At 37.6% G+C, this 21,121-nt stretch overlaps 1 protein-coding gene across 3 annotated transcripts in view; it reads right to left on the bottom strand.

Moving 5' to 3' along the window:
• The window catches only part of AFTPH (aftiphilin), an 88,376-nt gene that overhangs the window by 45,107 nt on the left and 22,148 nt on the right, over window positions 1–21,121 (bottom strand). For all 3 annotated transcript variants that reach the window (XM_020985441.2, XM_020985442.2, XM_078149546.1), the window contains exon 2: window positions 15,127–17,069. In XM_020985441.2, the coding sequence (XP_020841100.1) occupies window positions 15,127–17,037 (1,911 nt within the window). In that variant the 5' untranslated portion in view covers window positions 17,038–17,069. The remainder of the gene's footprint in view (window positions 1–15,126; window positions 17,070–21,121) is intronic.

The raw sequence follows: 21,121 nt of genomic DNA, 5'->3' as shown, positions 1-21,121 counted from the left end.
TAATCTGGACCTCGCTGTAACGACTCTGGAGCAAAAGACTATACGGCCTAGTTGTGTTATAGGGTCAGCACACATGACTGCCAGGTTTTCTAAGCAAGATAACACTGAGTAAATGTACTGGTTTAGAGTCAAGTACAGTGCTCTGTAAGTGCCAGACCCTCTTTTTTCTCTATCACTATCAAATGCCTACGAGGCCAAAGTGGATGGTCTGGTGCTCACACAGAAATATGGTGGTTCTCAGTAGGGTTACCACTTGTCAAACTATTCTGAGAATGGCAACTAGCTAAAAGTGATTGTTTTTGTTCTCAGAATGGCTTGTCAGGTGAGTATAGGCAGCTCAAAGTACACTTCCACATGTGTTGACCAATTACCCCATTATCTTTCTCTGGCTACCAAGAACTCTGGCTGCTATCACTGTTTCCTTTAAGATTTTGAGGACTATTTTCATTGTTCATCACTTTTTAAGTAGCAAAGTGTTGAGTAGATACAGATAATTAGGCCAGGGTCCCTACCTGCCCTTACGGAACTTAGATCCTCACAGAGGGACAGAACATATACTACACAACAATGGTACAGAACAAAAAGAGAAGATGAAAGTGTACAAAGTGCTAAGTGAGGTCAGAAGGGAAAGAGGTAAGTTCTGATTGGGGAGGGAAAAATGAGGGAAGATTTTACAAGCAGAAGGACTATCTGATCTGGGTCTTGTAGGCCCAGTGGGACGGATCCTTCCAGGTGAACTATATGAACCATGGGTTTTTCTTTGACAAAGATAATGGAGTGGTTTGCCATTTCCTTCTTCAGTGGATTAAGGTAAACAGACATTAAGCGACTTGTGCAGGGTTCACACAATTAGTGTCTGAGATCAGACTTGAACTCAGGTCTTCCTGGCTCCAGGCTCTATCCACTGAATCATCTAGCTATTCCCTCCAGGTACACAAAAATGTTATGAATAATGGCACATGTGTATAAGGAGCAGCTAACAGTCAAGTTTGGCTGCAATATGACATGTGAAAGGGAGTAGAGAAAGGAAAAGAGGTTCCAGGTTATAAAGGGTTTGGAATACCAATGGTAAGAGTCGGGATTATTTTGCTGTAATATGAAGGGCAGATTTTGGGGACAAGGAATCCTTTCTAAGAATTTACATTATGTTTCTGCATGGTTTGAGACAGGTACTCTGTGGCATTCTGGGCTGCTAAGGTGGCCCAGTGGATACAGTGCTGGGCCTGGAGTTAGGAAGACTCTTCTTCCAGAATTTAAATCAGGCCTCATACTTACTAACTGTGTGGTCCTGGGCAAATCACTTAACTCTGTTTGCCTCAGTTTCCTCATCTATAAAATGATCTGGAGAAAGAAATACTAAACCACTGCAGTATCTTTGCCAAGAAAACCCCAGATACAGCCATGAAGAGTCTGACATGACTGAAATGACTGAATGATAACTGTGGCATTTTCCTGGCCAGGCTCCACTCCTGACTCTTCGGACTTCTGTACCATGCCACAGCAACCTTTTTGTTTTGGAAACTCATTCTGCCCTTGCGGCCCTTTCCTCTAACTGGCTCTTCCTAAAACCTCCTCTCCAGCCTCACCAAGCCCCTGTGTGGGTACCTTCTCTTTCTTCCTTCTCCCCTTTTCAGTTTCCTTTTATATGTTGTCTTTTTTTTGTTAAATGCAAACTCTTTGAGGGCAAGAACTGTCTGCTTATATTAATGCATAAGTGGGTGAGTAATCCCACTTCTTAGCACAGTGTCTGGGCACATAGTAAACACTTAATAAATGCCTGTTTACTTGACACAGTCTATAGATAAAGAGTGAACTACTTTAATAACAGACTCATTATTTTCTCTATAATTTTTCCTTTCCTTTCACATTATCTTCTTTTAAACTGGGCTGAATGCTGATTGTTTACTTGTCAAATTATACTGATTCTAACTTCCTGAGATTTTATTGTTGCCTATGTTGCAAAACTGCCCGCAAATCCAAAAAATACTTAAATGCAACAAGAAATAGTGTTTAAATTTACCAGTCCTGGTCCAAAACGCTTGAATTTTATTAGCTCCCTATCTGTCTTAGTATTTGATCTTTGTCAGGTCTAAGGCTCAGTGACGGAAGCCCCCGTTGTTTCATATTATCTCATCTTTCTCTTCATTAATAACACTTCAATGCAATTGTGATCTCATCAATGTTGATACTGACTCCAATAACAGTTTGGCTGACTCCAAGTTTAGCATCCTAAGCTAAGCCACGCTGCCTCTCAAAGTCTCAAATGGTGTATCTTGAAGATTAGTCACATCTCATTCTGTAACTCTTGCCCATTTCCCCCCCAAAATCCTTTACAAGGGGTCCACACAAAATGCAAAAGACCTTACTCTAGATCTCTTGAGATTACATGTGTGCTAAATTCAGCATGTAGGCTGTCCATCTCCTCTCCCTCCCCATTTCTACACGACTTGCTTCTTCATGTGCACAATTCATCATTAGTAATATGCTACAGCCTGTTTACACCCACAATGCATTTATCCATTTCCCTTCATGAGACATATGAGTTTGATTCCTTACAGAATGAGGTACTCTGTGATTCACAGCCACACAGCATCAGTGAAGGAATTTTCCTATTTAAAGGATGGGATTTTTGTTTTAGGGATAAGCCTGGGGTTATTAAAAGAATGATACAATTTCCCAAATGTAATCCAGTTTATTCTTTTCACCCTAATCATTTCTGGGCCCAGTTTACTGTTCAACAGCATATCTGTCCAAGATGTTACGTGCTGATGAACCAGCTCTGTAGGTTATTCATCTAACTCCATAAACTTCTATAACTGAGAATTAAATCTGCTGTTTATTGTTACAGAAATTCCTTAAGGCATATATGTACAAGTGGCATTTCCATTTCATAGATGACTACCACTGAAGGAAAGGTTTAGGGTGACACTCATCTTTATACATCTTTACAGGCAGGCATGAGAATAAATCACACTCAGGTCTCCAGATTCTTAAACTTGTGTTACTGTCTCTCCTAATATTTATATCATCTTAAAGAGACCCTTAAAATTCCTTTGACAGGCTTCAAGCTATTTTTCTATACTTAAGTACAAAGTGAATAACTCTTACTCGACTTTGTTGATACCACAAGGTCCTGCACATAAGTGGAAGCCTAAAAAGCAATCTAAAAGCAACTGTCATTTAATCTTCCATTTGAGATGATACCATACACCTCAACGCCGTTAAATATTGAGTAAGGTTTCAGGTAGAAATCTACAGTTGTATCTTTATCAGCCCTCAATTGATACTGAAGTATAGCTAACTGGTTTAAAGTAAAAACAGCTACTTATATATTGACTGTTCTTTTGAAGAATGTGTCAATTCTAAAAAGAAGTATTACACTACTTGAAATATAATAAAAGTTATCACACTCAAATTCTGAAAATATACCTCAAAAGCTATTTGTCATCCTTAAATAGCTTGCAAATACCTAACATGGGCAGAAAAGCTATCTAGCGTGTTGTTTAGAGGTAGGGCAAATAACTAAGAACCATGTTGTCTTCCTAAGTCAGGGACAAAGGAACTTGTCATGGCTTCTAAGTGTTAAGAAAGCTAGTTTTATCTTCTGTCCAGTTTTCCTCTTATGCTTCAATTAAATGATGGGAAGAATTCTAAGTTTTCTATTGCAGGTGACCTTCTGGGGCCTCAGACTCAACTCATGACTTCAAGACAGAAAATCTGTATTCCTCTGATTTCAAAATTAGGAATACCAATTTTTCAAGAAAATTTTAAAGTCTACACACACTTAAAAGACAGAAGTCAGTTTTACTTCATAAAAATTGTAACACAAATTTGAAAGGTTTCTTTTTAGACAAGATTTTCCTTCCCATTCAAGTGGGTTTTTCAAATCAGTGTTCTCAAAGTGAGGACCACACCATGACCACAATGTGTGTATGTCTAATCTACCCAGAGGGTGGGAATATGGGACATATCCTACCTTCAGAAGATACAATCAGTAGGCTTGTCTCCAACATAACCATACCATACACTTCATCTATCTTCCCTAAAAACTTCCCTACTCTGACCAATGGTATTTCATGGATGGTCTAGATATTGGCTCCTCAGATTGCTAGTAAGCTACTAGTTTCCAGATACTTGTTGCAGCTATGAAGGCAAAATATCCTACCCTTTCAGCATCCCCATCCCTATCCCCATTCCAGTCACACTCCCCTATCACCTTAGGATCAATAAATTACCTTCAGAGAACAGGCTCTGTGTTCTGGGACAGTGGTCAATGAAAAAGATTGTTCTCTTTTTCTGTTTTGGCTGGGCTAGGATGAACTGGGATCTACATTACGATTCTCCTTATATTATCTTTCCCCCCAAATCTACCCCTCTTCTGAACTTGATTTTGAGGGCATCACAGTGCTTGCAACTACAGTGTAATCCTCAACAATTCACTCATCCTACAATTCTAATTATAAACCTGTTTCTCTACCTGTACAACACCTCTTGCAACCATAATCATCTCTTTACTTACAGAGCCACCACATTAGTTCCGGCTCTCCCCACTCTTCTCTTGGACTACTGTAATAGTCCTGATTGGTCTGTCTTAAGTCTTTTCCTTCTCTAATTCATCTTCCATTCAGCTGCTGACATGATATTCTTAAAAGTGCAAGTCTAACCATGTCACTCAAATTCTAGTGGCTCCCTATTTAAAATTATTTTTAAATTCTTTTAACCTTTCATCTTGTATAAATGTTAAAATGCACAGTTATTAGTACAGCAGTACATTTATAAGAAATAAACATACTGGGGGATTCTAAAAATTTTTACCATCAAAACAAGTTTATAGACCAGTGGTCTAAATAATTACAAGTAGTATAATGTTTAAAAGCTATCATTAGAAGTGAAAGCAGTTGTCAAGTAACTTGTACCGAAGTTCTTTGGGCACACTAGAAAATAAGGGTGCTGAAGAACAGCAGCCTAGAGAAAGTGTCTGATGTACTGCCTTCAATGTTTAAAACATTGAAACACAAGAATGTAATTACAAGTAAATTTTTAGAAAACAGAAATGACAGCTATGTTTCACAAACACATTTGTTTTCCACAATATATTCTCAAGGGGTATAGTCAAAAAGGCGGATGAGTTTTGAATTCTGAGAGACTCTCACTTTTAAAAAAAGAATCATTTGAGGACTATTACCATTATTCTAGTTGCATTCAAATGAGAATAAGTGGAAATTAATTTATTCAAGTAAATCTTTCCAGTTGAACATAGGCCAAGCAACAGACTGTTTGTGGCCTGAGGACAATTCTGATTGGCTATGGTGGAGTGACTATGGTGGAGTAACAGAAGTGGGGTAAAGGATGCTAAAATTCACACTGCTTAGTCTACAAATCTCAATTATAATAGCTAGCATTTATGTATAATGCTTTGAAGTTTGCAAACCACTTCACAAATATTACCTCGATTTACCTGCAGAGAGAAGTTAAGGGAATTGTTTGGTGTCACACAGCTAATAAGGGTCTGAGGCCAGATCTGAACTCAAAAGTTCCTGATTCCAAGCCTAGTGCTCTATCTACCTCACTACCCAACTGCCTTTTAACTATTTAACTGCTGGCACTCTGTGCATAATCTCACAGATAAATGAGGTAATACATATAAAGCATGCTCCAAATCACAGTATTTAAGCTATTAAAGCTAAAAAAAAAAAAACCTGCACTACCACTTTTGGGACACCATGTATAAAAACGTTACACTAACATCATCATCTAATATTTATCTAATGGCCAACAAGTTGATATCATGCTGGATATCAGCTAATCTTTATCCAACGACCAACAGGTTGATACAATACTGCAGGAAATGACCCAGGTTCTCCTCAGTGAGACAAACAAACAAGTTGCAGAGTTGGTTTCATCTTGTACCCAAAGGAAACAAGAAACATTTTATGAGACATTTAGTCAGTGAGGTCTTCCAAGATGGCCTCAGATGAACAGACTATCATAAAGATAACTCCTACAGCCTATTCACCAACATTTTATGCAGAGGAGGAAGTACAGAAAATACATGAATAATCTGAGCAGATACTCCAAATTAAGTCAGTTCACACCTTGATTTGAGAGGCTGCCTGGTGTAGGGATAGAGACAGCCTCAAAGCCAGAAAGACTGGCTCAAGTCCCTCAACTGACACACTGGCTATGTGACTCTGGGCCAATCACTTAACTTCATGGTGCTTTAATTTGCAAAGAAGTTGCTGACCTGCACTGGCAGAGAGAATGTACAGGATTTCCCTGTACCAATGAGATCTAATCTAGTCTCTATCCCTAAACCTTGATACTGACTTCAATATATATATGTGGGCTTCTTAGAGAAGGACAGTGAAGACTCTATTGGACACTATGGTCTTGTTTACTACTCAGAAGGCTCACATCTACGTATCACAACTTTTTTCTTTTCAAAAATTGGTCAGAAGGTACTATACATAGCTGGCAAGCACTGCACAATATGGGAAAAAATGAAACTGACTATACCTTAACAGACAGGAAATGACTTCACAATCATTTCAGTTTGAGTACACTCAGATTATTGACTAGTTAGGGAAAAGGTCAAAGAAAATGCCAACTTGGAAGAAAAGACAAAGAGAAGACGATGTTATATGCATCTCCAAATAGTTACGTTGAGCAGCTCCTATTTAATCAAACTTTTTATGTAAAAAGATAGTGGTGGGGAGACAATTTAAGGGGGTAGTGAGAGGAAGAAGGGGTAGACAAAAGCAAAGATTTTATCTTTTTCAATAACATTTTTATTTATTTTGAATAAAGTTCCAATTGATGCAAAAACTTCAACCCCCTGTCACATGGAGAGATATGGTAGCAAAGGGTAACAACAATTTAGAGTATGAGCGCATTTATAAATATTATCAGAGGAGGAAAATGAAAGTTTATAAATAGCTCTGCCTCACAAAACACTGAAAAGCATCTGAGGGGAAAATGAATCTGCAAAAACTTGGCATGAAATAGGTAAGTCAAATGACTGTATTTGAAGATGGAAAACAAGACACAAACAGACTTAAAATGGAACAGATCTGCCAATATTTTTAAAGTAACATATTCTTATCAACACCACCAGTGCAATGACATTTTGCACCTACCCCAGCACATGATGTACCCTGTGAATGAATGTCACTAACAGCTGCTAAGATTAAGTTAAGGAAGAACAGCAGGCCATGGCAAATATATGCAAAAAAAAAACCCATCGTAGAGGTAAAATTTTTATACTTTATTTAAAAAAGTTTTTTTCCAATTAACAAGCATTTATTGTTTCCTTTAATCTCCCTCTCCTCATTGAGAAGAGAAAAAAGCAAAGCAAATTCCCAAACTGGCCATGTCCAAAAATGTCTTGTTCTGTACTCATCTTGTCTTTCAAAGTTTTTTCTTAAAACATTCTTTTAAAAATTTTTATTCAGTTTTTATCAGTGAAAAACTACCTTTTCTCCTTTCCACTTTCCTTTTCCCCTCCCCTAACTGAAAAAGAAAACCCTTGTAACAAATATGCATAATTTAACAGAACAAATTTCTGTGCTGGCCAAGTCCAAAAAACATATGTATCAACATGCACCCTGAGTCTATCATGGAGGTGATAAATTTTTTTTTTTTGGCTAGGCAAGGGGGTTAAGTGACTTGCCCAGGGTCACACAGCTAGTAAGTGTTATGTATCTGAGGTCACATTTGAACTCAGGTCCTCCTGAGTTCAGGGCCGGTGCTCTATCCAATGCACCACCTAGCTGCCCCTGGAGGTGATAATTCTAAAGGCAATCAGGAATAACTCCGAATATATCAAAGAAGAAAAGAGTATATACTGACTGGATGAGAGGAAGGGAACCTTCATTCTCAACAACTTAACCCTTTAAAACATCAAAAGAATCACTAACACTAGAGATTGGTTCTGATAATGTAATGAAGTCTTCCCTCCGCTATCCTAAATTCCAGATAGTAATAGACAACTATAAAATAGGTAGCAGAGAGAGGAGGAGAAGAAATTCTGACTGTTTAATGTAAAGGAAGTGTTCTTAACACTTTCCTCCCTTATCATTCACCCCGTCCTCTTTGGTAGTCAGGTGAAGCCTATGGATCTCTTCTCAGAAAATGTCTGTATATGCAAAAAAATATACAATCTTACAAACCAATTATAGTGAAATAGTTATCAAAATGCTAAAAAAAATCAGAAACAATACAATTTTTAAATTTAGTTTCCTTAAAATGTACACGGATAATGAATGATAAACATTTGTAAGACTTAAGTTCAACTCCAAAATGGGTAAGGCATTTGCCTAAGATAACATAACTAGTTAGAAGCAGAGTCAGGATTAGACTCCAAGTCACTTAACTCTCAGTTCAGTAGTCTTTCCACTTCAGTAATCTTCCATAATCTGACAAACTATCAAATATGCCAAAAATGACACTCAAATACCATATGGTCATTTTATGTGGCCATACAACCACAAGATATTTTAGACTGAAAATGGATGACCTAGGTAACAGACTAGGTAAACTAGGTCACTAGACTATTCAAGTCCTCCCAGGCTCTTCTCACATGAACCCTGTACAAAAACAGGCCTGGAATCCAGATAAAGAGGTACAGACAGACTGCTGGACATACTTACTGCTGTAGAGAAAAGATTTACCTAGCCCCCAAACCTCACTTTACAGATGTTAAACATACAACCAGCAGAAATCTACTGATGATTCTTTCTTGCTATAGGTTTAAACCCTAAGTTTTATTCAGTCCTTGCGCAGCCTGAATATTAGAAAAAACCATATCTACTTCACAGGATCATAGGTTTAGAACTGGAACTGACCCTAGAAGTGATCCAGTCTCATACTGTTATTTTACAATTAAGGACATTTGTCTGTAATGTCCTCCTCTTTCCCACAGCTTTACCTTCTGAATTCCTAACCATCCTTTAAAACCCAACTAAAATGCTATTTCTTTTATAAAGGTCCCTCTCCCTAGTTCCTCATCTACATTTATAGAAGGGACTCCTTCACTAGGAAAGCTCCATATGTTGATAAAATCAGAGGTCCATATATATTCTTGTGCATACATACACATATACATTTAGATGTACACACACACACACACATCTAAACACACTTATGGATGTACATACACATCATATATATTCACATAGCTGGGGGAGAGAAAAATCAGGGAAAGCTTTATGAATGAGATGGCATCCGGGTTGAGCATTTAAGGGAAGAATTTCACAAGTAGAGATTAGGGTCAGTGGGGGTGGGTGGATAGGAAGACCATCCAAAGCCAAGCTAAGTATATGAGAAGAAATTGGAGAATTGTGGGTAATCCAGTTTATAATCATTTACAGCAAAAGTGGTGTCAACTTTGGTTTCAGAACACAGTGTATTCAATTATCTCCAGTGTCGAGAATCATGTAAAAATTTCAACTTTAAAAAAATATTAATACAAGGTTTGCCTGACTATTCATTCATATAAGCATGTGACCCACACTGGGCTTAGGGAGTCTCTTTCCTTGGAGTACCAGAAGGAAGTTCTTGCCACCAAGATTTGGTTATCTGGGTAAGAGAGATACCATTTTTTTTTTCCAGGAAGGAGAAATGATTTTATGTATTTTTAACATCTCTGGGTTGGAATATATTTTCACCATAGAATTTCAGTTATATTACAGTTGAATTGACTTTTGTGGGATGGCTTAGGAACTTAACTGACATGTAGAATATTATTTCTTTGAGAAAAATTCTTATTTCCAAAGAACTGGATTTCTAAACATGAATTTATGACAGAAGTTCTTTGTAAATTAAGGATCTTCCTGGATGTGCTACAATTTTCCTGTCTTAAAAGTTGAAAAATGCTATCAGGAGGTTAATCATGTTAACATTAATTATGTTTAATGTTCAATAATAATGTTCCTTACACTACTGGAACTTAAAGTGGAAATGAGTTGATTTAAGATCAAGATTTCATAGCTGAAAGTACTAGTTTACATAACAGTGGGCATACGCCAAAGCTTTCTTAAAGCACAGATCTTTTTAAGCAGCAAGTTCACAAAAGGCAACGCTGCTCCTTTCCTTCTGGCTTTATTCTGGCAACACAATTACTCTCCTTCAAATTAAAGTGAGATTTTAAACATTAAGTTGTAAAGTCTTTGAGATAAAGAAAATGTACTCTTACTTCAACAAATACATCAAAATAGTGATGTACTGAATGTTAAATTATAACATAAGACAAAGTGTAAGGTTAAGGACATTTTAAGTAAAACATATCAGTCAAAAAAGCAATTTTAATAGAAGTTAACTTTTAAGTAACACTAGAGTCTATGTATTACCCAGAAGCAAAAGGAGGAGACAACTATTTCGGCACCTTAGAATACTTAAATTCAAGTGGCTTACCACTGCCAGTTCACATGGACTTGGCAATTTAAAAACGTATTATACATATATCAGAACAGAACAGTCACAACAATGGAAACTGACAGTAAGAAGGTGTGAGAATAATTAGGGACAGCTTGAAAAGACAGTGGAGGATTGCTAATATGAAAAATTAACCTGGGTAGTGACAAGTATGTAAATGCATGGAATGATACATACAGGGAAGAAGCCCGACTAGAATAGAACAGAAATTCTGTCAAGGGGAATAAGATAAAATAGAATAACTAAGATTGGAAAGGCAGGTTGGAAATACCATGGAATACTTTAAATGACAGATGAGATCATGTTTTATCCTAGAGGCCACAGGGGAATCTATTCAAGATTCTGAGCAAAGGGAGAGTGCGTGAGAGAGAGAGAGAGAGAGAGAGAGAGAGAGAGAGAGAGAGAGAGAGTGAGTGAGTGAGTGTGTGTGTGTGTGTGTGTGTGTGTAAGAGAGACACAAAGAGAGAGATAGATGGTCAGGTCTGTAGTTTAGGAATATTAATTTGGAAGCTGGATTGAAAGAGACCAATTAGAAGACTAGTGCATATTACAGAGAAATAAAAAGATTATGAAAGAGTTTAGAAATCTAATCAATACAATCATAAACCATGAATTCAAAAAATGAAGATGGAACATGCTACTCACCTTCTGACAGAAGAAAGTGAGCTTGGATTGTAGAAAGAGATGTACAATTTTAGACATAGCTAATGTGGTAATTTGTTTACCTGGACTATATGCTATGTATTGAGGGATTTATTTTTCTTGTTTTTAAAAAAGCTGTTCAATGGAGATAGTGTCAGGAGGGATAAACTAATAAAAAAAATACCTGTTTCTTAAAAAATAAAAATAATAAACTATTTTTAAAGGCTAGGCTAGGCAAGTGGTAACAAGGACCTAAACTAAGGTGATGGCTGTGTGAATGAAGAGAAGGGGACAGCTGAGAGAGATATTATAGAGGTAGATTTGCCAAATTATAGGATACAAGTGTTGAGGGAGAAAGAAGAATCAAGGATAATTCCAAGGCTATGAACCTGGTAACTGGAAAGATGGCAATGGAAAGCATGACATGTGAAAGAGAGGTGGCTTTTAACAGGAACTATGAATTTCATTTTGGACACACCAAATTTCAGATACCTATAGGACACCCAGGTGGAGATGGACAGCACGCAGCTGATAACATGGACTTGGAGTAAAGAGAAATTAAAGCTAGATGTAGACACTCTGGAGTCATCTACACAGAAATAATTCAACTCAGGGGAGCTAAAGGGAGCAGGAAGAGAGAATATGTAGAGAGAGAAGAGAGCTGGACAAAGCTAAGATTTCCCACACCTCAAAATCAGGAAGAAGAGTATGATAACCCAGTAAAGGAATGAGTAGTCAGATGGACAGGGAAGGAACCACAAGAGAGCAGTGTTACAGAAAGTAAGGAGAGAAAGTCTGGGGTAAGGGTGGAGTGTGAGGTGTGGGAGTGGTCAAGTGCCAAAACTACAGAGAGGTCAAAAAGGATTAAGACTAGAAGAAAAAAAAAGGCTTTTCTTAACAATTAAAAGTTTGTTAGCAATCTTGGAAGAAGTAATTTTATTCTAGTGGTGGGGCTGGAAGTTAGGCTGCAAAGGACTGAGAAGCAAATGGGAGATAAGAAGATGGAGCTATGCCACTTTAGGAGTTTGGCTGTGAAAGAGAGAACAAATACAGGGTGATAGCATGAGGAAATGGCAACGTCAAGTGAAAGGGTTTGTTTTTTCAGATTTTGAAGGGTTTTTTTTAGGAGTTGGGGAGCATCTGAGAACTTTTGTAGGTGACAGGGAAGAAAATCAGTGGCTATGGAAAGGATGAAGATGAGAGAAACAAAGGGGATGATGGAGAGGAAAGGCTCCCAGAGTAGACCATAGGGAATAAGATTAAGAGCGTAAGTGGAACATTTGAAAAAAAAAGTCTTACTTCTTTAGCAGTAAATAAGGAGAGAAGGGAGAATGATGAAAAGTGGGGTTTTGAGGTATTTAGTGAGGAAGAAGAGGAGCTTCAGATGGATGGTCTTGTTTCTCAGTAAAACAGCATGTGAGATTCTCTGATGAAAAGGAGGGAAGGAAAAAGAGATGGCATAGGAAAACTAAAGAGAGTGAGCCTGGTTTAGAATAGCTGCAAGGAGAATGTGATCAGAGAATTAAACAGGAAAACATAAACACTTCCCCCAGCAGTGAGGGCCCAGCTGATGAGAATATAACAAGCAGGGAACCCAGTTGGCAGGTGCAGGGCATTCCTCCACAGTGCTTAGCAGCATGGAGGTAGGAACAAAAATAGCAGTACATGGGCACCAAGACAAGAGAATGAATGACTCAAAGATACCTGCTAGTGTGTAAGTGAAATAGATGACAATAGGTTCAAGACGGAAGGAGTGAGGCTCTGGGAGAACAAGGAGGAAGGAATAAAGAAGATGGAGGTCTCACTTGGTGAGCATAAGGAAAAGGTTTAGGAACAGTAAGGCACAACAGAAGATAGAAGGCTAGAAGGTCATCAGTGTTCTGGACAACAGAAGTGAAACAACCATGTGTGGTTGAGGAAGAATCAAGATGGGGGTCATTTGAGATTAGGAGACTAATGAACTTGGAGATCAGGATGTTTAAGGGGACATCAATATGGATGTTAAATTTGCAGGGATGAGAACAGGGGCTGAGCTGGAAAGGAAGACAGTGACTTAGGGACTGAACTTCTCAGGAAGGGAAAAGCTGGAGTTTCACAGGCTAAGACAAGGAATTTACTTACTCATTTTGATAAAGAGGAGTGAACCTCTTGGTGAAGTTACTAAACGTTGGTACAAAAGTACAATCTGGAATTGGAAGTGAGGAGCAAGGAATGTTTCTACTCCTTTGCCTGTCTTTGTAACGCTGCACTTAGCAGAGTGCCTCAAACACAGTAAGTACTTACTATTGTAAGTGGTGACTATCTCCTGCTCCTCCTGCCCAGTACATATAGAGATTCACTGTCTTCTAGGGGGGCAGTTGGCTTAAGAAGATGAAAAGAACGTAAACCTCTTTACCCTTTACCTAGGATAAAAGGGAGCTTGTTTACCAAAAGAAGGATTCTAGAAGACACAAAAGAACAGAAGGAATGAGGATGACATAGACTATGGAGGGGTAAGACTAAGGTAGATAGTGATGAGTTATATGGGGAGTGATACAGAGGGAGAGAATTTTCACTTTAGCATGGGGATAAATGGAGTTCCAGCTGGGAATCTGTTTATTACAAAAAGGTGAATGACCAGGTGATACAGTACAACCACTATCTAGTGTCCTGTGATGCCTAGGTTAGTTAGAGTGGGCTCGTGCTGTCTCCCAGAAGGCCAGAGTCTCATAGCTCTGAGACCTTCATGGCTGAGGAAAAATAAATTGGTGATTATGTCCTTGGAGGCTAGGCTAAACTCAGGCTGTCCAACCTCCTCTCTACACTTGCAGCCCCCTCCTCCCATAAATTCCTCCATTCTGAGGAAGAGCCAAACTGGTCATCCTTTTTTTCCAAGCTCTCCAACTCCTACTCTTCAGCTCTTTTTTTTGATGTCATATTCCTCTACTAGAATTTAAGCTCCTTGAGGACAGAGACCATCTTTCTTTTTGCTTGTATGTGTGTTCCCAATGCTTGCTACATAGTAAGCACTTAAAAAAGGCTTGTTGACTTAGCCTCAAAAAATGGTGGGTTTCAACCCATTTCATGTCACACAGACCCTCAGCTTCTATTCATGAGCTTTAAGAGCAAAGGCCCTCATGGTATCTTAGGTACAATGAAGCTTGAGATCAAGGTAGCTTGAGTATCTTTCAGAACAGTTTCTCTGATTCCCTAGGTGCCTAGAGGCTAAGCTCTGAGACGGCAGAAAAACCTTTCAGAGCAAGCGCTCTCTAGCCTCAGATGATGAGTGGCTGAGGCCTGTGATGCCTTTAGGGAGGATCTACATGGGATGATGCTGTGTATACAAAAATAATACAAAGTCAAATGTGGTAAGGGGAAAAAAAAAGAGTCAGACCAAGTATTACAAGAAAATTTGAGAAACTATTGCTGTTTCTTTGTGTAGTTCAACAAGCATTTGTAGCTCTAACTTCCATCTACCCTATCCCTCAAAAAAAAATAGTCCTTTTTTTTTTTAAAGAAAAGGAGAGGAGCAAAAAGGAAAGAAAAGAAAAAAGGAAAAAACCCCTTTACTACTTTTCTGCTTTACCTAGGAAACTTTAAACAAATATTACTTCTGGTTTCTGAATCTCACCAAACTTCAAAAGCCTAATTTAAATATATATGTATATGTGTATGTGTGTGTGTGTGTGTGTGTGTGTGTGTTTTTAAGGGGTGGGGTTAAGAATTACAGGTATCAATGTAATGACTGGGCTATCTCATACTACACTTTTGGAAAGTTTTAAATGCATTTCTACAGGAATAGTCACCTAACATTACAAACTAAAGTATAAACGACATTTTCTGTATGGAAATTCACTGAGTCCTTTAAAAGGAAAATCTTCAAATATAAGCTAGCACAATTTTCAACCTAACAAGAAGTTTAGTGGAAAATGTAATGAAACTACAAATCTATCAAAAGATATTTATCAAAAGACTATCTTTAACATATCCATTAAAAACATCTTTTAACATCTGAACTGCATGCTTCCAAAGCAATCCATGTACCACAAAACAAGGCAAAATGTAATAAATTACCTGAATCGAAGACGCTGATTCATGTGAATGGTCACTAACAGCTGCTCCTTGAGAAGGTGGCAGAGGAACAGTGTGAGTCTTTTGGGTCAATGGACTAACAATGCTTTCACCTGTCCTATGTGACTGGCAGGACTCTTTTCTAAGGGGAGACTCCACAGTCTGCTCATCTCCAAATGCAGCCCAAGAGCAACTCTCCTTTTGTTCATCCTCAAAGGCATTCCAATCTGCAGCTTGGTTAGGACCAGCTGAACTAAAATCTGCAAAATCATCAGGGTCTTGAAAAGCACTGCACTCATCTTGAATTTTTGGCCCCAAATCAAGAGACCCAAATTGACTATAACCACCATTTTTTAGTTTTGAAGGAGGTTCAATTCCTGACACAGAAGACTTCCTTGCAACTTCATACCCTTCTGATAAACTATCAGAAGTCTGCTTCAGTTCTAATTGAGAATATGTTATTTCCTCTTGGCAAGTAGCAGCATCTGTATCCCCAAAATCACCAAAGTCATCACCTGGTTCACTAAAATGCAGAAACTGTTCTGAGGACTCTTCAAAAGTTATGTCACTCATTGAATCTTGAGTACCACTAACAAAAGGTGGAGTTGCACCACTGACTGTGCCAAAATCACCAAAATCATCTTCGTTTGTATCACTGCAAGATACAAAATCATTACTACTATCACCATTTTTCAAATCTGTAGACTCATCAAAAACATTTTCTTCTGTCAGATCTATGCTGGTGCTTTGGATGTTTGTAAATTTAACAGTTTCTTCTTTGGGACGATAACTAATGTCATTGGTTTCAGAAGTTTTAATACTGTCCATACACAAGGCTGCACATTTAAAAGTTAAGAAATCAAGTTTCTCATTAGCTTCACACTGTTCTCTCCTGCTAAGCATTTCTGCATTATCAGTTGTGTCTACTGAATTCAAGGCTGATTGTGTGCTAGTATCTGATTCAATTTGTTCCAGTGTCGAAGGGTCATATTTTTCATTAGTTACTACACTGATTTCTGAAATGCAAACCTGATTCTCTTGACCAAGAGTCTTTTCTTCATTTTCACAGCTTCTATCCAAAGACATCTGTTTTACAGAACTTCCTTCATGGATTTTATTTATTTTATTGTTTTCCTGAATAGTTAGTGCTTCTCTGACATTTAAAACTTCACATCTTATTTCTTCCAGTTGTACCCTTTCCTTTTTGGAAAATGTGGCAAAATCTGCAAATTCCTCAGCAGGACTGGGTGTGGAGTCTAAATGAAACTCAGTGCTGTGACTTTTTAGTCTCTCTGAATCAATGATGTCTAAGTTTTCCTTTCCCTGAGGATTTACAGTGTCCAGTGCTGCAAACCCATTTGTTAGAATCTCTATACATGTGGGTTTCTCACCATTACAGCTATCTATTTGCTCGTCATGACTAACTATTTTCATATCAATTCTAAAGCTGTCAGAAGGGAAGCTTTCTGATGTCCCACCCTTTTCTCTCTGCCCTACTACTTCATTTAAATCTCCTGGACTTCCTATATTGTCAATTAAAGTATCTGAAGTTCTTGACTGAATTATTTCTTTGCTGGTGGTAGAAGATAAAACATCAGACTGTTCCTTCATAAGACTAGGAAGTTCAGCAATGCTGTCTTTACCATTACCATTACCATTTTTAATGGGCTTAAAGCTTGTAAAGCTATCTACATTTTCTGAGAAACCATGAATCGGCATAAAATGATTTGAAGATATAAATTCTTCCTTGGAATTAGTAAACTCTGGTGCATCAAAATCAACAAATCCTACACCAGAAGGGCTGACTTCAGAAAACCCACCAAATTCTCCAAATTCATCTTCATCATCATCATCAGCTCCATTGTCTAATGGTGGTGGAGATGAAGAGTACATTCGAATGATATCTGGTTCCATTGTTCAACTGCTTTTAGAAGATTAATTTATACCTGCCAAAAAAAAGAAGAAAAAAAGGAGGTTTTTTTTTTGGTTCTGACTATATTTTTAAATTCTTAAAATTTTGAAAGGTGATGCTGAATTACGTTGGATTTTTTTTTGCTTCCTTAAGGGTTAACTGTTTAAAAAGCTGTATATAGACAAGAAATATCTCTAAATTCTAGAGTTTTGGGGGAAGGGTTTAATCACTATATTAAAAAACATAGGATTTCATCAGAATAATATGTATACCTATATATTGGAATATAGTTAAAATTTTTATAATATATTGATCAAAATTTCTTTTGGCTATGGTCTTAAAAGCAACCAATGACAGGAATATCAGTACCTTTAATAGCCTTAGACTTACTAGCCTTTGAACCATAGAAAAAGAAAAGTCACTGACATTCCTTTATCCTTTTTCTGATACAGGGACACTTAGCTAACAAGGGGAACAAAAAAGGAGTATAAATTTTGAAGAAAGTGGGAATAAATGGATTACTTAAATGTATTTCAATTGTCTATGAATTTTTGAAAATCATGACATATTTAGTGCTTCTACTGGTTCTTAAAAGCTAACAGTAACTTTTCCACTGAAGAAAAAGAATAAAAGCAGTTTAATTCAGCAAAAGCTTAAATGACAAAATGATGCAGATTCCTTGGCATATCTTTAAAGTTTTCTTCTAAAATGTCTCAAAATCAATTATATTAATACTTTCTGTTATTATATTTGATTATTCAGGTAAAGCTACTTTTGGGAAGGGAATGCATAATAGGCTAATATGACAAAATTTTAGAAAATAAAATTATGAGATGTACTTGGTTACATTTGGAGTTTCAATATTTCATATTAATACCAAAATAAGAATCATAATATGAACTACCAAAAAATCATGATTTTTTTAAAATGAAAAAACTTTTAATGAAAATTACACAGGCTTTTAATAGTGATATTTCACAGTTCAGAAAATTCAATCTTTAAACTTGAAAAACGCTAACTGCGGATTTCTAAGCAGTTGTTTATCTCTGAAGTATTTTAAAAACATAAAACACTGAAATACAAGATATCAGATGTATGTTCAAATTCCTCCTGCCAGCCAATGACATTTCACAACTCCTTCTCCCTCTATTCACACAGAAGTAAATTGATTTGTGATTCAATAATACGCCATTCAACTTGAACTCGGAGGATACTATGGGACAGTCAGATCAGCTCTATCTTCAAGCTCAAAAAGCATTAGAATGGAAGTTAAAAAAAAATAAAAATGAAGATAAAGGGTTCAGCATGTCCTACAAAGATACTGAAAAAATGAAGTCAATCCGACTAACATAAATTTTCATTTTCTACACTGCCAATCTTTTTTTAAACAAATAAGGTAAAGAGTATCCAACTGGTCTGGAAAAAAAAAAGCAGCGAGCATGTTTCTTACAAAATTTCCTAGTACTATATTAAGAAGGGCTTTTTTTAGACGACTCAAGTTTTTAAAACTGAAAAAAAAGACTAGAGGTATCTAAAGACCTGAGATTGTAAGAATTATTTTAGTTGTTTCACAGGTAAAAAAGAGTCTCCCAGTTAAATTTTATTCATTAGACCAATGTTTTGGGAATTGAAAGTCTCTACAATTACTGTATATGAAAAGTAGTGTTATTGATATCATTTTAGATAACATAATTTGGTGTTCCTCTGGCAACTCTGTAAGTGTAGGACGTGGAGTTATGAGGATGTAGCTTTGAGTACTAGCTGATATTTCCTATCTGTGATCCCAGGTAAATCATTTAACCTCTATGAGTCTGTCTCCTCATCTACAAAATATGGCTGAATAGCACCTACCTCAGTGTTGTGATAATCAAATGAGAATTATGTAAGGTGCTACATAAATGTGTGAAAGATAATTAATTGGACTTCTATTTTGTTCCAATCAATATGAATGAGTCTGATATGATTCTATAGAGATAGTGACTGTAAGTTCTGCATATTAGGCCCCAGAGCTGTGAACTGTGGATTGTAAGTTCACTTGCTTAATCACAAGAAGCTAACTAGAGAACCTGCACTCTTGTTTTTCCTTGTTATGGTGACTAAGCCCAGCTTGGATCAATTACATGTAAAGTCCCTCAGCTACTTTTGCTTCCCCTCTATCCCTTGTCATCTATCGCCCATGATCATGAGCACCTGACCAACATATCGCCTTGTCTGCCCACCTGTCTACTAGCCCATAAGCCCATGTAGGTGTTTTGACATCTGTATCAGTCCAGCCCATGGGTCTGTTTGGTAGGATCCTGAAAGGTCAAGACAGGTCTGTCAAGGTCTATCTATTAACCCATTTGTCAACCAATGGGATTCTGTATTTTTAGTCTGCTTCATCTCTATCGTCTGAGTATCCAGCACTATAAAACTAAGGCCCTGGAGGAAGGGGGCATCTCAGACTGTGAGGAAGATCTGAGGGTCCCCTTCATTAGAGGGGGCCATAGACCCTTTGATAACATGCTGTTGGCTCAAAGCTTTGCCTTAGCTACTTTTCTTGTAGGTTGGACAATTTTGGACCTCACAAATGTTCATATTACCATTAAAACTTGAATACTCTCAAATGGAGAAAAATGATAAAACTATATAACCTGCTTCTTAGCATCACTGAATTATAAACCCCCTTTTTTTTGGCAATGAGAAATAAAGCTTAATGTTTAATTTCTGGCATTAAGATTCAGAGTTTGCATTTAATTCCTAAACTGTTTCAGTTTAGAAAACTTAGTATGAAGGTATGTACCTACTATCAGTTCAGAATACCTAGTATGGAGAAAAAATTACACCTTTTGCTCCTGACAACAACAAGACCACACAATATTCTCTCTCTCTCTTTTTTTTTTTCAGGGGGTTGGGAGTGGGGTGTGTGTGAGGCAATTGGGATTAAGCAACTTGCCCAGAGTCACACAGCTAGTGAATGTTATATGTCTGAGGCCCGTCTTCAACTCAGGTCCTCCTGACTCCAGAACTGGTGCTCTATCCACTGCGCTACCTAGCTGCCCCAACACCACATGATTATTTAAGAGCTTGGTAACAATCATTTCTTAAGAAAGGGAGCATAGCACTGCAGGGTCAGAAGGCCTGGGGTTAGGTCTCTGTTCTTCTTATTAGTTGTTAGACCTTGGGCATGTCACTATCCGACTATACCTCAATTTCCTTATCTGTTAAATGAAAATACTTGCATTACTTACCTCACCCACCTGGTTGTTGTGAGGACAAAGCATTTTGTAAACCGTAACAATGCCTTCACATAGCATTTTATTATGTACCAATGTATACTCCCCCACTTTATGTATGTCAAAGATTCTCACTAGCTAGAAACTGTCCGTTCAATTTGTTGCAAACTGTTTAATTTTCTTTACTTTTTAGCTCATGCCTCCTTTCTCCTTAAATCAGTTAAGGTTACTAAGTAGGTGCCTCCATGTTTACCCTCTCCACTACAACATATCTTTCTCTATATCAATTCTCTAATCCCTTCTAGGCTCAGAGGAAGAGGTATCCATTCTCTTAAAACTAAACCATTTAATTATGTCCAAGAACACAGTCCTTCCCAGTTCCTGCAGGATCTTGCTACCACAACTATGCTCTTCAAACTATCCAAGTATGTTTGGCTACTTTTTCCCATCTTTAAACAAATGGATCTCCATTACCTATCCTGGAGGCAGGAAGGAGAAAGAGAAACCACGATACTTCTCATAGTCTCTGTTCTCCTCCATCTCCATACCTCCACAGACACTTTAAGTCTGGCTTCATTTCCAATCGACTCAAACTTTTCTTAAAAATCACCACTGACCCAATTACAGGGTCTTTTGCCTACACCTTTCTTCTTGCAGTTTAAGTATTGGTGCCATCTCGGCTTCTTGAACTTCTCTCCAATCACAGTCTCTGTGACACAATGATATTCTGCTTTCTCTCTCTCTGTCTGTGTCTGTCTGTCTCTCTCCCCTCTTACTTCTGTTCCGGATAAGTGTTTTTTCAAGGTTCAATGCTGTGCTTTCCCTTTCTCATTAACTTTCCTGGCTTTAACTACCTACCATCTCCATGCAA

Source organism: Phascolarctos cinereus, unplaced genomic scaffold, assembly GCF_003287225.1.
Source record: "Phascolarctos cinereus isolate Bilbo 61053 unplaced genomic scaffold, phaCin_HiC Scaffold_2;HRSCAF=192, whole genome shotgun sequence".
Classification (NCBI taxonomy): Eukaryota; Metazoa; Chordata; class Mammalia; order Diprotodontia; family Phascolarctidae; genus Phascolarctos; species Phascolarctos cinereus.
The sequence above is the reverse complement of the archived record's forward strand: the minus strand, read 5'-3'. Positions and strand labels throughout refer to the sequence as shown.